Source organism: Polypterus senegalus, chromosome 1 (assembly GCF_016835505.1).
Source record: "Polypterus senegalus isolate Bchr_013 chromosome 1, ASM1683550v1, whole genome shotgun sequence".
Classification (NCBI taxonomy): Eukaryota; Metazoa; Chordata; class Cladistia; order Polypteriformes; family Polypteridae; genus Polypterus; species Polypterus senegalus.
Window position 1 is genome coordinate 39,853,566 of NC_053154.1, and position 17,136 is coordinate 39,870,701.

The 17,136-nt window shown below is 43.2% G+C and overlaps 1 protein-coding gene across 1 annotated transcript in view; it reads right to left on the bottom strand.

Moving 5' to 3' along the window:
• zfhx2 (zinc finger homeobox 2) overlaps window positions 1–17,136 on the bottom strand; it is a 191,532-nt gene that overhangs the window by 71,906 nt on the left and 102,490 nt on the right. Inside the window, exon 5 of the mRNA XM_039747403.1 lies at window positions 2,694–2,894. Within this exon, the coding sequence (XP_039603337.1) occupies window positions 2,694–2,894 (201 nt within the window). The remainder of the gene's footprint in view (window positions 1–2,693; window positions 2,895–17,136) is intronic.

Below are 17,136 nucleotides of genomic sequence, written 5' to 3' on the forward strand. Positions count from 1 at the left end.
AATAAATTGCAATTTGTTTCAAGTGAAATTCATGCCATTGACAGTAGAGGAACGTTATGGAGTATGGTGTGGAAGAGTTTATGTGGATTAATTCCAAATGTGACTGCCAATCATTTAGTATTTACACAAAGATCTCTAGTGGTAGGATATGTCGAGTTTTGAGTCACCAGAAATGTTCTGGTAGTACAACCCCAACTTTATCAGTTGTAATGATCACAACCCTAAAGGTGCACTGGAGACACAAAATAAACTTAAAGCTCCGCGGCACTTCAAAACTTCTTCTGCAGGAGCCAAAACACAGAAAAGAGCAGTCGTTGGTAAGAGACAGGTCAGCGGTGGGGATCAAGGAGATTGAGAGTTACTGCTAGTGGGGTTTTCCACACAATAATGTGCTAAACGGGGTGTTTTGATGTGTCTTTGTATGGAAAATATGCAGCATGTCACATTCATAAAACAAAAAAAAGGCATAAATAGAACTGAGGTGACTGATGTGCAACTGATTACATGCATTATGAGGCTGCGGAAAACAACAAAGGCAAACACGGGACTCTAAATGGACCTTTGAGCAGCACTAGTACTTGTTTTACAAATCCAAAAAGACTTTTAAGCAAGTTCCGTGTTTCGCAATTGTGAAATCGCCTACAAAACAATTTTCAGTGTCAGCTTCATGAAACTGTATTCGCATTAAAAACGTACTTGTTTGCTCATTACTACCGGTGACACATTCAAGTTTGGTTCTGCCTAAGAACATTTCTTGTCTAAGCCCTTGTTGCACTACCTGTGCCACCATTTCATCAGTACATGAAACAGGAAATTCCAGTTAATAACACTTCATGAACAGAAGGCTTCATTAAGTAGAAGGGTTTTAGAACATTAGAACAGGCCATTCAGCCCAAAGCTCTCCAGTCCTATCCACTTAATTCTTCTAAAAAAACATCCATTTTGAAATTTGCTAAAGTCCTACTGTCTACTGTACTACTTGGTAGTTTATTCCAAGTGTCTGTAGCTCTCTGTGTAAAGATGTTTGTGTGAAATTTACCCCTTAACCCTTAAGTTTCGAACTGTGTCCCCGTGTTCTGGAGGAACTCATTTTAGAATAACAGTCTCAATCCACTGTACTAGTAGCCAAGGTTAGATCTACAAGTAGAAACAGCAGCCATCTTGATTTCCCAGTAGCTTTAGCTGGCTGCCCATGTCCACAATGCACCTAAGGTTTGGTGGTGACCAGGATGGGGGTGTAGGTTTTGATGTGTATCACTTACACTCTCTGCATTTCATTTGTTAATTAGTGACTTATTACATTTGTAATTTGCCAACAGAAATGCTTGATTTATTTGTTTTTAATTTTTAATCTAATTCATCCTGGGTATGACGTTAATCTGTATCCATCTCTTATGTAGGCCCTCCAAACTGCAGGGAAAAATTTGGGGGGTTGGTGGCAGAATTGGCACTCCAGCCACCATATAAAAACCTCCCACTGTTCCACTCCACCTGCACTAGTGTGGTGCTGAGGTGTCATCCATTGCATGGCTGAACTCGGGTCCTAATCTGGATCCTGAGTTGGTTTGTCGTGTGGTGGGTGCAGCAATGCACTCTATCAGTGCGCCCTCCTAACCTCTCTAATATCTAATCTCCTTACTTTCAGATATTGAAAGCAGAACAACAATAAAGTCATTTAAACTATTTGCAGCTTATGGTGGGCCATAGTTTACGTTAGCAGCATTAGGCACACTAAGAAACCAACCCTGGACAGAACACCATGTGTGTGCCGAGTGCTCCACAGTCGCTCCCACCATGTGCCGTAATCACATCCTGACAACACACAATTATTTGCACTCAACTGCCTCCATCATAGGTGCCAGCAGCCGTGACCTGTGCTTCCATTACACCCACTATAACTAAATTATTTTGTAACCATCCACTTTAAGCATTGGCTAGCAGCTTGTGCTACAACATGTCAGGTCAGTCGCTGATCAGCTGCCACAGAATGAGCACAAGTTTAGTGATGTGGAGGTATCCTCCATATCATATGTTTGTGTGCTACAATAGCAAACTAATTATTGTGATGTTGTCTTACAGATGGTCAGGCGCCAGCAAGCTCACCTTCAGGTCACATTGGCTTCTTTACCTGTGTAAGTACATCTTCCATGTCTTATATACTTATGCCTTGCAGCACTGGAAAAGTAATGTAGGTGGTAACTCTGCCAGTTCATGGCCATATGAGAGGAAGCTACATGGCATAAGTTGAGCTGAGCATTCATTAATACATTTGATCCTAAATGGTTTCTAAGGGTTAAAAATGAACTGCTAGCTCACCGTTTCACCTCGAGTGTGCTATTTATTCGAACCTAGAGTCTTCATGTCTAATGAATATCAAATGTGCGACAGAAAACTTTGGAAGAGCCATGTGAAACATATTGACAAGAATTTATGTAAGGGACACTTTTAACCGTAACACATTGTGTGTGCTTCCGTATTTTACATAACATGTCAGTGATGGAAATTGAACTTCTCACATTGTGCGTTCACCAACCTACACCTTAAGGTTACAATGCCTAGCCTGTTTCTTGATGCAGTTTATTTTGAGAAAAGAGCACAATTTTACAATAAATATATCAAAAATGAACATTAAGGCAAAGGAAGTTTCCGTAAAATTTCTCAGAAAAAAAAAAAGTAAACTTGTCGCCACTTACCGCCTGAACTAGCCGAGCAAGACATGACTGTATGACGCTGTGCTGGTTCTGTAAGTGCTCAATTAGTCCCTTTTGTTCATTCATGTCAACCTGGCAAAGAGGGCATCGCCACAGACCCTGCACAGCATGCTGGGAGGCCAAATGTTCCTGGACCTGCTCAGAGCTAGGGCTGGAAAATCCGCACAGTGGGCAACAGAATTCCTACAGAAAAAGAAAGAGACCCAGTTTGAATGGTTTTAACCTGAGCATAATGGACGTGACTGATATGAACAAGGATACTGCAAAGATCACAAAATAAATGTACATTTATTTCCTTAGTGGACACTTTAATCCAAAGCAACTTACAAAAGACGTCAACACAATCGAGTAAACTGGGGACTGTTTGGAAGCAAATGTTACAGGACACGGTTACAGAAGTGAACACCACAAATGAAGAGCTCAGAACAAAAGCGGCTAGTTACAATTCCTAGGCTACAAAGACCTAAAAACTAATATTAGTTAGACAGGAATTGACCAAACATGAGAGTATTCAACAGTGATGGAGTCAGCAGTCTGAACGGAGATGGGCTGATTGTTCAGCGAGGTAGGAGCAGAGGTGGCATCATCAGATGCTGTTCATCAACAGGCCTAAGTTGTTCATCAACAGGCCTAAGTGGCTAGGAAGAATTATAGAACCTCACAAGTGTCTCCATATATCCTCCTCTATAGGCTAACATCTAGGATTTGAATGTAATGTGTGCCGCGACCTGGCAAGTGACATGTGCCCACCTCGGCTGGTTGAACACCAGAAGTTCTGCTACATTTTGAATCATCTGCAGTGACTTGGTGGCACAGGAGAGCAGCAGAGAGTCACAGTAGTCCAGACTTGACAAACCAAAGCCTGGACCAGTAGTTGTGCTACATACTCTGATTGTGCGAATGTTGTATAGAGTGACTCTGCAAGGCTGAGAGATCGTAGCAAGTACAATGTCACACTGGAGATCATTTCTGCATATTTCTGAATGTATCGCTATTTTTTTTTTTTTTAACTCCAACAGCTGCTTCATACTCCGCTAGTAACTTCAGCAGCCATCCTGAGAGTAGCACCAAATTAGAGGCAGCCACTGATGTAAATATTAAGGTGGAAAATTTGAACTGTAAACTGGGAGTGGCAGCTGACAAAGTAGCCCCAGGAAAATATGTCGTGAAATCATCCACTGTGGTTTTACCCTTGAAAACTCCAATAGTTTGCTGGTTTAAGATGCAAAGCGATAAGGCTGAGAGAACATAGAGGAAGAGTAAATTAACTACACTATGAAATTCTGAAAGACCATATGGCCCAATACAACTTAGTGGTGCAGCATGGGAGACAATCTTATTTCTCTAGATTCGTAAAAGAAAATTCACGTAATTCAAGAGTATTATTTCCTACTATCGAGCATCTGTTAAACCCTGTTTCCCACAACAGAACATACTAAAGACGTCAAATGACAATTGTGATGATTCTGCAGAAAACATAAAAAACAAAAACAGCTGAATTAAGCCTTGCGGAATCACTGCCTTTTTACTGCAATCAGTTAAATATCTTTGCTTTAATAAATGCGTCTGAATTGCAGAAAACAGTTACTTAGCTCAAGTCCTCCACCTGTGTGCTTATCCGTCAAGACTCTTTAAAGAAGTCTCAGAGGTCTTAAATGCCAGGGTCCTGGATACCATTAACTGCTCCTTCCATACTGGTATCTTTAAAGGCTGCGTTAGTTAAACCTTTGCTTAACAAGAACATCTTACACTGCTCTGATATGAACAATTTCAGACCAATCTCCAACCTGTCTTTTTTCAGCAAAATTATAGAAAGGCAAGTGACTACTTAAACCAAAATAAGTTTCAGCCAGGTTTGAGAACCAATCGTAGCACTGAAGGTGCCTTAATTAAAATTGTTATCCGTACGCCAACCTCATCCCTGTTCTTGTCCTCTTAGATGTGAGTGCAGCTTTTGACGCCACAGATCACTGCGATGCATTCTCATGAATCGCCTTGGCGTGCGGGTTGGCCTTTCTGACAATGTCGTCAAATGAACGATTCAACAGACAATGTTCTGGTTTAAATCATATATTTTTGGTAGAAAATATATTAAGTTATGGATCCTCTATATCATTACTTCACAAAACTGAATATTGTGTATTACAGGGGGGCCCACTGATATTTCCACTTTATGTGCTCCCTTTAGGTCACATCATTCCAAAGCATATGGTGAATTAGCACAGTTACGCTGATGACACACAGCTTTATTTGTCTAGAGCACCAGATAACAGAGATGCTCTTAGCCCTCTTATTCGGTGTCTTACTAACATCACCAAATGGCTGAGATTCAATTTCCTTAAGTTAAATAAGGAAAACATTTTAATTATTGGCAGCAACAAGAAAAATAGGGCTTTAGAAATAATCATGTTCACTTTCTACTGAAGTAAAACACCTCAGTGGTTTCATTTTTTAGAATGACATTTCACATCGCATATTAATCTTAATTCAAGGACTACTTTCTTTCATTTACGTGATTTCTACTGACATGTCAGGATGCTGAAAAGGGAATTCATGTTTTGTTTTTAGCTGGCTAGATTACTATAATACACTTCTTTCAGCATTACCTAAAAAGGCATAAATTAAATGCCTGTGGTCCCCGGCCGGGCGCCCAGGAGGACGTGAGGAGGTCTTGTGCCTCCTCCAGACCGTGAGGGGGCGTCCGTCCTGGTTCTGTTGGGAGCCACGGGTCGAGGGCATAAAAGCCCTACCCTGTAGGAGCCCGTGGCCACCGCCAGGCGGCGCCCCGATGCCAGTTTACCCCGTGTGCTCTTTGGCCGGGGATGGAGCCCGGCCGGACGCTTTGAGGACCAGAGGAGCGTGTGCCTCCTCCAGACCGAGTGGGGTGTCCGTCCTGGTTATGCAGGGGGCCTCGGGTAGGGGGCTTTGAAGCCCAGCCCTGTAGGGACCCGTGGCCACTGCCAGGCGGCGCCCCAGTGCCTGTTTATCCCGGGAGCCCGGCACTTCCGCCACACCAGGAAGTGCCGGGGGGAAGACGACCGGGGAGACACGGACGGCTTCCGAGTGCGCAGCCGGCACTTCCGCCACACAGGGGTGTGGCCACCGCTAAGTGCCGGGAAGCAGCTGGAACCCGTCCGGGTTCCCATAAAAGGGGCCGCCTCCCTCCAGTCGGGGGTGGAAGTCGGGAGGCAGAAGGACTGAGCTTGAGGAAGGACTGGAGGCGGCCAGGAAGGCACAAGAAACTGTGGGCCCTGGACTTTGGGGGATTCAGTGCTAGCAGCACTGGTGTTCGTGAGTGCACGAGACTTTTATAGTTGTGTAAATAGTATTGTAAATAAACAGTGTGTGGGTGCAAAATATGTTGTCCGTCTGTCTGTGTCGGGGCCAGCGTTCACATGCCGCTATATCAAAAAGCAGCAACAAGAACCTTAACCAAGAATAAAGCTAAGCCTATCTGACCTGTTTTTAGCCCCCTTACACCGGCCGGTGATACCCTTCAGGACTGAATTTAAAATACTGCTGGTCGTATATACGGCTGTTAACAATCTCGCTCCTGTCTATATTTTAGAGAGTCTCTCACTCTGTGTTCCAACTTGCAATGTGAGATCCTCCAAAAATGGTCTGCTCAATACACCAAGAGCCAGGCATTAAAGAACTGGTGGGGTGGCGTTCAGCGCTTACACCCCTAGATTAAGGAAAGCTCTGCCAATATGGACACGCCAGGCTGGCTATATGGAAATCTTTTATATAAAAAAAAAAAAACTTCTAAAAACCCATTTTTTCATTTGTCCTTTGCTTAGTCTGTCATACATGCAGGCTTTAATAGGTTAAACTTGGTAGTTCAATATTTTGTCTTAGTTTCATTTTGTCAGTGACAAATCCATTTTCTTTTTTCCTTTTCTCTGTGGTGGCGCATTGTGCCACGGCTCCCAGTCCATGAAGATGGAGGCCGTACAGCCACCCCTGTATAGCTGGACACAGGCTTCACTGGAAGGACCTTCTCTTTACTGGTAACATTCTAATGTCTTATATTCTTACTGCACCGTTCTTTTATTACTTTGCTTGTGTTATTTATGATTAGAAAAAACAAAAATCAACGTCCTGAGGTGGAATGCTCAGTGGGGTCTGTTTGGTCTTTTTACCTTGGACCCCCTGCAAAATGTTTTTCAGCTGGAGGGTTTTTTTTTTATTATTATTATTATTATTAAATGTCCTCCCGGCCATCTGATTTTATCATGAGCCTCATCTTTACAGACTTAAACAATTCCAATCTACTAATTATTAAACTATTTTATGTAAGTCCAAACTGATTGATTTTTTTGTTGTTTATTCATTATTATTCTATTCACCTAGTTTTCATTTGTTTTTCTTTTCTTAAATTTATTTCTTTGAATTTTGCAAAGCACCTTGAGCTACATTCTGTGTATGAAAATGTGCAATACAAATAAAAGTTGCTGTTAAACTCATTCTTCCACTTTCTTAGAATTCTAACAATACACCTCCTAGGTATTCGGACCCACTTAGTAAGAAAACAGTCCTGGATGGTAAAGTGAGTTTCATGGCACCGTTAAACACACACACTTATTATACTGTACGTGCTCAGCGTGTCTTTAGAACATTTGAACACTCCAGACATGAACCCATTCAGCCCAACAAGCTCGCCGGTCCTATCCGCTTGTTTCCTCCAAGAGAACATCAAGTCGAGTTTTGAAAGTCCCTAACGTCTTACTGTCCACCACACTACTTGGTAGCTTATTCCAAGTGTCTATCGGTCTTTGTGTAAAGAGAAACTTCCTAATGTATGTTAACAAGTTTCCAACTGTGTCCCCGTGTTCTTGATGAACTCATTTTAAAATAACAGTCTCGATCCACTGTACTAATTCCCGTCATAATTTGAATAATAATTTAAAATAATAATTTCAATAATAACGCGTCAATCATTCCACCTGTTAGTCTTCGGACTGTAGGAGGACACCAGAGTTACTGGAGTGCACAACATACGCCAGCCTGGATTCACAAGTAGGTCTGAATGGCAGCCGTTTCCATGCTGACAACTTTTATCAGAAGAAAATTACATATTAAATAAATAAATAATCCAAATACACAGACAGACTGAACACACTTTCCAGGTGGTTAAACCACTGTGTCCAGTAGAATGCACCAAACCCAGAGAAGACATTTTACAATTCCTAAAGAAAAAATACAAATCTACAGAGAGCGAGAGAATTCACTACGGTACAGTATCTTCACAGGCCTACCATTAGCAGGGCTCACAGGTCTGGAGGTCCTCATCTCACCCACATTATTTAGAAGGGTGGTATTTGGGCCATTTCCAGTATGCAGAAAGAAGTAATGGCAGCGTAGGTGGGTTGCTCAAAAATTCACACAAGTACTGCCATTTATATGCGAGGAGTACCAGGGACCAGTTCACCCTGGAGTCAATAAGCAGAATAAAGAAACACAGAATTCATCTAACCTAAGATGTAAATTCCCAACATAGTGAAAATGAAAACTGCTTCCTGACAAGGAACATGGAGATGTTAGGCTTATGCCAGGGAGACAGAATGCCAGCAAAGCAGATAAGGGAAAAAAGATGAGGCAAGGAGGGAAGAGATTTGCTGGAGTTTTCTGTGTCTTCTTACAAAGTCAAGGCCGGGGGGCTGTCAAGAGGCAGGACCTGTTAAAGCCCATTGCAGCACTTCTTGTGTGATTTTGGGCTATACAAAAAGAAATTGTATTGTATTGTCTCTGCATCTAAGTGCTCAAGAACACAGGGTGTCGGGTGATTTTCAAGCTGTTTTTGTTTGATTATTACCTCGACAATCTGGTAACCATACTGACGACTGCTTAACACACCTCTGCTGACCAAACAGTTTAAGACCCGATTCTGCTGTTCTAAACATTTTCCGTTTATGCCATTTGCTGTCCATTTGGGGGAGAAAATCCCCCATTCAAAAGTCCTCTGGTTTGTATCATTCAGTACATGTTCATGTTAATTAGTGCAAAGTGAGGTGATGGTTTACTACTTCCTTTCCATCTATGGCTTATTAACTTTCTACAGAAACCAAATTACTTTCCGGTGGCTCTGGCTAATCCAGCGTCATTATATCAAATTACAACCAAGGCTTAACACAAGTATAAGTGCTTTAGCAGTGCACTGCTGTTAACTGAGGTACTTGTGAGGCAAAGTGCAGAATCACAAGGGAGATACCAAGATGTCTCTCCTTCTCCACAATGGTAGCCTCTGAGATCTTCTCTGCTCATGTTGTTTTTTTTAAACGATCTGCTTTAATTTATCAAGAGTGACATGTTATCAAGTGCGCCTCCCATGACTATCTGACAAAACTTAAAGGAAGTCAACTCTTCTGATGTGGGACAGCAGATAACATGAGGTGTGTAAAATAATATCCTCATATTTGTTGTCTAATTCACAGTCATGTGGTGCAGGGCCTACCCCTGAAGGACTGAGCTATTGCAGGCGCACCAATCAACCTAACGCACAACTCCAGGGATAACCACAGAGGGGAGAATCTGCAGACTCCTCGCTGACAGCTAGAAACTGTGCAGCAGAAAACCAAGGCCACTGGATTAATGGGGCAGCTACAACCAACAGACCATCAGTAATGAGCAAACCAGCGGAGTTTCAATTTGCAAAATTATTGTCACGTGTGATTTTACAATTGTGAAATGCAAAACTCAGTAAAAAGAGGTTTTTAAAAGTTTTTTGAGAAGGAAACAAAGGAATACTACTCTGCAGTATTCGTAGTATCCTCAGGTAATCAGTAGCACACCAGTAAAACTCTTCTACTGTATGGCTGTCAGTCACATCACCACAAAGGAGCGCAGTGCGTTTTTTAAATGTTGCATATTTTCCATATGAAGACGCACCAAAATGCACCATCATACATACCACTGTACTTTTCCCAGAGGAAATCTTGCTACACAAATAGTCTGGTGTTTGCCAATGTCCTGCAACTGCACCTTTTTCTGTCTTGTGGTTCCTCCAAATAAGGCTGAGGACAGGAACATTTCAAGTGTAGTGGAGAAAGCCGTGAGTATATCCTTTGTCTGCAATAAATCTTTAGGATTACAATCAGCAAAAATGACACCTCGGTTGCACATCTGGATTAATCCATACGCACATCTAACACCTCAAAAAAAAAGTCTGCTGTTGCTTTCAAATATATTCGGCAACAAGAACATGGAGACATTGCTGGAAACTTGTTAAGTGTAGATTTTGCACAAATGCTAGAAAGTTTTCTTCACGCAAAAGGCCGTAGACACATGGAATAAATCGCCAAGTGTAGTGAGGTCGATATTACAACTTAAAGAACATTCAGTTCTCGACTTGATGTTATTTTGGATAATTTAGGTGACTAGGATAGACGAGCTTGTTGGGCAGAAGGGACTGTTCTCGCCACAATTGTTCTGATATTGATGTTCTTTGCACCTTACTTTAAGAAGTCGGAATGGTGGCCCTAGATATGCAGTGCTATGACAAACACGTCCTAAGGTTTGTTAGGTAAGGAAGACAAGCGTTTTCAGGTAAGGTTGTTATACTCGCTAATCATTGTGCCAGAGAGAGGTGAGGTGTAGCGTGTTGATTAGCATATAGAAGTAAGAATTTCACGGTAGTCTGTACATGTGACCCTACTGTACAGAAATCTAAACTATGAAATGACAGGTAATTTTTGTTCTCACTACAGAACTTTGTTTAAACACTTTAATGACAGGCAGACACACGTATCCTCACATGGACTGCCTTACGCTTGATTCTACCAGGATCTACCTCCTTCAGCAGCTGTTGCACCCAAAACCATTGACAACATGATCGGCATGAGCCGGGTAAATGAGCCAGCAAGGGCTGGTGCAAAGCATTAAGTGCTTTATTCCAGAAAATTCAAACACGGTTTCAAAATCCCACAGTGCACAAATAGTATACAGTAGTGCTAATCCAGAAATAAAACATGAATCCAATAAAAGCAAGGTGAAATGTGGAGGTTAAAAAGTCAAGTAAATGATCACTAAAGAATCCTTAAAATGAAGTTAAAACCAAAGGCACACCTCCTCCTCTACTAAAATCACGAGCCCAACGCTTCTTTCTAAAATGTAGCATCTCCTCTTCCTGCAAGAAGAGATGCCCTGCCAACAGGTGCAGTCATTCATTAAACTTTGCTCAGGTCCCCATCACCAGTCCTTCGGTGTCCATGGGGCATTGCGCACGCACATCTCCTGCCTGGCAGTCCTTCAGCGTCTGTGGGAGACTCCGCTCAATGAGCCATCCCTCTTTCCAGGTGTCGCTCAACAGGAGCGCCCTCTTCAGCCCCATGCACTGTCTCTCCTAACCACCTGCCTCCATCCGTGAAATGTGAGCTTTTCCATTCCTGCCTCACTCTTCTCTCTTAACCTCTGTTCATTTTTTTGGTCTCCCTCTCCGATTCTGTCTCTTTTTTTTATCTGTATCCTGGTGAACGGTGCAGAATGACCAACTCTGAGATGTTACTGAAGCACTTGACTGACCAGATGTGTCTGCATGTGAATGCGCGATCAGCCAAGTACCCCAATCACGCTTGGCACAGGTTGTTCATCTGCTCCCACCTGGAGTTTCAATAGACGGAATGATTTATTTGGTTGCCGGTTCGAATCCCGTAAATGCCAAAAGGGACTCTGCTCAGTTGGGCCCATCAGCAAGGCCCTTAAGCTGCAATTGCTGAGCGCTTTGAGTAGTGAGAAAAGCACTATATAAATGCAAAGAATTATTATTATTATTAATTTAAAAAAGCACAGCGCCACAAACCTCTCTCATCTCACAATCGTCTTTGTTCCCCTTCACCTGAACAGAATTCGGTGGGTTCAGATAATCATGTTAATTAATGTGACACTTTTGTTAATTAACAGGCAACTTTATTGTATTCATTTTCACGTAGATCATTTTTATTTTACCTAAAATAAACCGCCACATGGGTTTGGAGAAGAATAAATCTTGTTCTAAATAAAGTACATGCACAGTAACTATCAGTTCTGCCTTTCACATTAATGAACTCCAGATTTCAATAATGGACTGGCACATCTTTAATTGTCACCACTTCTAATGACTAGTTTCTCTTGTGATTTGTAGTTTTTATAGGCTACCATCTGGAGTCAAACAATTTTTATTTAAGCATCTATCTTAAAAATGAACAGTAAAACTGCATTCTTAAAATAGTCAATGTGGAATTCTGGGTAGTACCAGCCAGATCTACATGGGGGTCATTTATGAATAGCTATCTTACAGAATACAAAAATATTTGTGTTTGCAGAATATTTGCCTGGAAATTAACTGCGTGGTTGGCCCAGACAAACATTTTTCCTAGCGGCCCCTGATGCTTTCCAAGGCCAGCATGACACCACAGAGCTGTTGCAGCCCCCAATCCCCCCAGTATATAACACTAATTCTAGTAGTGGGCTAAAATTTAGCAGAAAACATCAAAATGTAAACACCAAATGTGCACACAGAAGAATCTAGAAATGTGCAGGTGTATTAATGTCTTAAATGTAATGTCTTTTAATATGAACTGGTATGTGACCCGTTTGTAATACTGAGTGTACATCTTTAATAATATTACCCAGAATGCACTGCATTTGATACAAAAAGGAAGGAGAAAAGAATGCATGTGCTTTAGGTCGTACTCATACTATGCACGTTTGCTCCGTGCCTTACCCAAGCACGATTGCCAAACCCCAAAACTCTGTAGGCCTGCACTCAAACTGCACTTAACGTTCTGGGCCAGCCACATTTTCTTCATCACCAAGCATCTTCGTTTAAAGCCAAAACAAGGTCCAAGCATGGAGTGACAGCATGCATGTCAAAATGATTTTACTTATCTTGTGGTTGTTTTTGGAGTTGTGTAGTGCAGGATAACACTCTGCCCTCTTACAGATGTATTGAGTGTGCAGCGCAGCATTTTGCTGTTAACTGTGCTGCATGTACAAGAAGATTTTTTACAGAGACACATGATGTTAAGGGAGGAATCTGACATTTTTCTTGCCAACTACAATTCACGTTCATCAGTAAAGTGAGAATAAATAACTCAAATGGTATTGAATGAAATGAGAATCTGACTTGCCGCATCATTGCCTTCACGTCTGTTTTCAATGCTCGGGCACGTTTAGCAATCACACTTTCCAAAATCCTAATTAACTGTGCTTGGCCAAACCACTTCCAAGCGGGCCAGGACACATCACGGAACAATCACACTAGTCAAATGAACTAGACTTTTGCAGAACAAACGTGCTAAGGCATGGAAGAAATTGGCAGTGTAAGTAAACCCTTAGTGTTGCACATATATAGTACCAGCGGCAGTGAACAAGCAAATGCATCAGGGGAAAAAAAAATCAAACCATACTTTGTGGTTCAAGAGACGCGAGTACATTCTATTAAATCTGTGGGAATTAAGCCTCAGTGAATTCATACCTCCTGGCTGCAAAAAAATGGACTATTATGATATTTAATTCTGTTAATGTTTTCTCTGGGAGACATGGTGGTGCAGTGCTTAGTGCTGCTGCTTCACAGATCAGGGGCTTCTTGTATGAACGGTGCGTATGCACAGAAATGTTGCGTAAGAACTTTTCCACGTTCAAATCGCGATGTATAAAACCTACACTTGGCGTAAAGCCACGCACTTTTCCACGGTACCTCATACCCTGTTATACGCAAGTTCTCCGCTCGGTTTTGCAGACTGAGTCAAAGCAGTGCTACTGTTCCTGTGTGGTTACACCTTATTTTCCTGACGCGGCTTTATAAATACACTGAAACTAACTGCTAATATTGTTTATTAGTGTAACACATCTGATTGTAATTAACTTGTAACAATATAATAGTCGAGGGAACAGCCATAGTATTCCAAATACCAGAACTGCTTTAGCGTTGTTACTCTCACTGCACCTTCTTCTTCTTCTTCTTTCAGCTCCTCCCGTTAGGAGTTGCCACAGCGGATCATCTTTTTCCATATTACTCTCACTGCACCACTCGGAGTATTTATATCACTGTATCTGAGTGTGAATCACAGCAGCAGCTGATCAGAAAGAGAATTATCGATATACAGCATCAAGCCCACACTGCCTCAGCCACGGCAAAACGTTTCAAAGCCTTTCCTGTACGGACCTCGCGGTTCAGAAACAGTTTCTTCCCAAGAACTTTAAACGCACTCAATCAATTGCTCCTTGTAGAACTGTTTGTACTTATAAGTACAATTACCCCACTGTAAACTTGCACTACAGTTATAATATCTCACAACCTGCGCCACATTATAAAGTGCGTATTTACATATGATGACGGTATCATTTGTAAGATGAAATGCAGCAAAATATGTTGATTATATTATACAGATAAAACTTTAACTTCATTTAAATAATCTGCATTGTTAATAATTAAACATGTGAGGACACGGTGCCGCAGCGCTTGCATGTTCACGTATTGTTCCTGCCTCGCGCTGTATATTTGCTGAGACTGGCGCAACACTGGAAGGATAGATGGATAGAATAATTAAACACGTACTGTGAAGATATTTCAATGTTCCTTAAAAGTTTTGAAGAATCGTCGTTGTAAGCTTACAGATGGCTTAACGTCTATTACAGAGCTGATTGTGTGGCGATTGGGTAATTGGGGAAAGAAAAGTAAAGACAAGAATTGAAGGTTAGTACGTTTGAAAGAGACAGTACTGCTACAATAAATTATTTCATCGAAGGTCGCACATAGTGCAGCAGCATCTTGTATGAGACATGAACAATCACTGCGCCATCGTGTTCTTAATAACGTGTGCTTTCATTCCAATCATCACGAAAATGATATCACGTATACATCTCAGTATTTTAATTATTCAGAGAGCTGTAATATCACGAATGTAATGGATTCTGTGTCCTGTCAGAGAAAGAACGGAAGCATGTAGTGATTCACACACATACAGCACATTGAAGATCAAATACAAAACAAAGCATTTAACGTGCTACTTTAGTTACGATGGGATTTGAGAAACTAGTAAATTAAATGAATTTAAGATGATGTTTATGTTCTACTTTAATGACAAAATAAACTACGTGATTAAAGTGGATATTTCGAGATTGAAGTTAACATTTCGTGCTTTTTCCCCACTGTGTGCCTTTTTTTCTCACTGTACCCTAATAAGCTTCCATATAACACTCAGATGGTGGGCTACGTCTCGCCTTTTCACGGCGACTTGTTGGGCTTGTTTCTCCAACACGCTATGTCACTCGATCAACTTCCTTTTGTTGATTATATCACTGTATAAACCAACAAATAGTATTTTTTTCTTTGCCTCCACTTGGTATTCGCTGAAATTCTTATATTTTCCCTCTTGCTTTTGCCATTGCCTTTTCACAGAACGCTGAGGTTAAGGCCTATTTATATTGATTTGCATATTCAAAGAGGTGTAATTCTGGGAGAAGACGGGGCAAGACAGCAGGCCCGTGCACGTGCGTTAGTTTTCACGCTGATCGGGATTTATGGAGCGGAAGAATGCGGAAGTTGGAGTACGCACAGATTCCTGCCTTTTCTGTGCATAAGCACATTTCGTCTTTTGTGCTTACGTCATGTTATAGTGCGAATTCTACGCACGGGGTTATACATGAGGCCCCAGGTCACATTTTTAGCCACAATAATTGTTCCAGCATAGTTGCCAGACTTTTCCTTATCTGGCAGGGACACTTAAGACCATTGCACCTATGTCATATAACCCACTCAAAATGAGTTAACGTTACCCTTCACCATTGACTTCAATGCATTCATGGAGTTCATTGAAGTTCCCAAACATTTCCGTAATTTCACCAAACCTGAGGTGAAGCAAATACGTCTGGTTAGTTTATCACTAGTTGTGAGTTTGTGGTTGATTACTTATATATATATATATTGTCAGGGATGCCAGGGACAACGACCCGGCCGGGATGCCTTGAGGGACCGAAGGAGGGTCTACGCACCCTGGATCACGTGGGGGCCGCCATCCTGGTTGCTTTGGGGGCCGCGGGCACAGAGCTTTAAAGCTCCACCCTGTAGGGACCCGTGGTCGCTGCCAGGGGGTGTTCCCATGCCTTGGGAGCCCTGGACCTCAGCACTTCCGCCACACCAGGAAGTGCTGGGGGTAAGAAGAGCAGGGACACCCAGAGTGCTTCCGGGGATGCAGCCGGCACTTCTGCCACACAGGGGCGTGTCGGCGGGTGATTGCCGGAGCACATCCGGGTGATAATAAAAGGGGCCGCCTCCCTTCATTCAGTGTGAGAGTCGGGAGTGGAGTGGACTGAGCTGAAGGGGAGAGAAGGAGGCGGTCAGAAGAAGGCATTGTGTGGCCAGGACTTTTGGGGACTTTGGGGGTTTTGTGGTGCACTTTTGTGACTTTATTGTAAATAAACGTGATTGTGGGTGAGATGAACGTGTCCGCCTGTCTGTGTCTGGGCCAGCTTCCACAATGGCATCCCAAATGGGACTTTCCGCCTGGTTCAAGGCGGAGGGCCCCGTCACAAAATAATTTTGTGGAAGGCCAGGCGCAGCAGGTGCGCCCACACACATGCCGCGGTTGCAGCGTGCCCACAACCCCGGGACGAGGAGTCGCCCAGCAGACCGCTGCCGGATCGTGGAGGACTGGTGCTCACCTGGTGTGGGAAGCAACGGCCAGGGCAAGAGTGCAGCGGGCTCAGACGAGCCTGCCGGCACTGGAGGCGCCTGCAACGGCGTGTCGCCCAGTGAAGCCATGTCGGGGACATTTCCTCGTGCAGATGGGATCCGGGAGGTAAGTTCCCTGCTTGTCGGTAACCGGCCCTGTGGGGCCGAGTGTGTTCTTTATTTACAGAGCCGGGGCTGCCCGGATCCACGTCAGTAGCAGGGGCATGTCAGTTTGCGGGGTCCAGCAGCATGGCAGCAGCTATTAGAGCTGCGAAAAGGGAGCCGCTGCCGCTTGTGAAAGCCCAAAAAGGCCACCGCACCAGGAAGAGGAGAGCAAAGATGGTCGCGGACCGGAAGTCCCACCCGCTGACAGGCACGGGATTGGCCGGTGTTTCTTGTGTGCCCGCCAATGACTGTATAGAGATGGGACCAAGGAATGTCCGTCTCGTGCCCGGGAGAGACCGGATTGGGCCGGAGGAAGAGGCCCACAGGAAGTCGCCGGCGTGTGTTGCTGACAGACAGGTGAGCTCACCGTCGGCTAACTTCCTGTCTTTGCCGGCTGCCTTCAGCCTGCGGAGCAGCGGTTGTTACAGGTGCTATGTGCCCTCCGGGCAGAAGTGCAAGTACTGGAGAGGAAGGCGGTCGCGTCAATAGAAGTGCTACGGATGGCGACGAGACGGCGCGATGCTGGAATCTTCAGCTGGAACGGTACGGCGGGAACGGTGAGTACAGCTGACCCCATACACCATAAGGAAGAATCCGCCGAAATTGGCT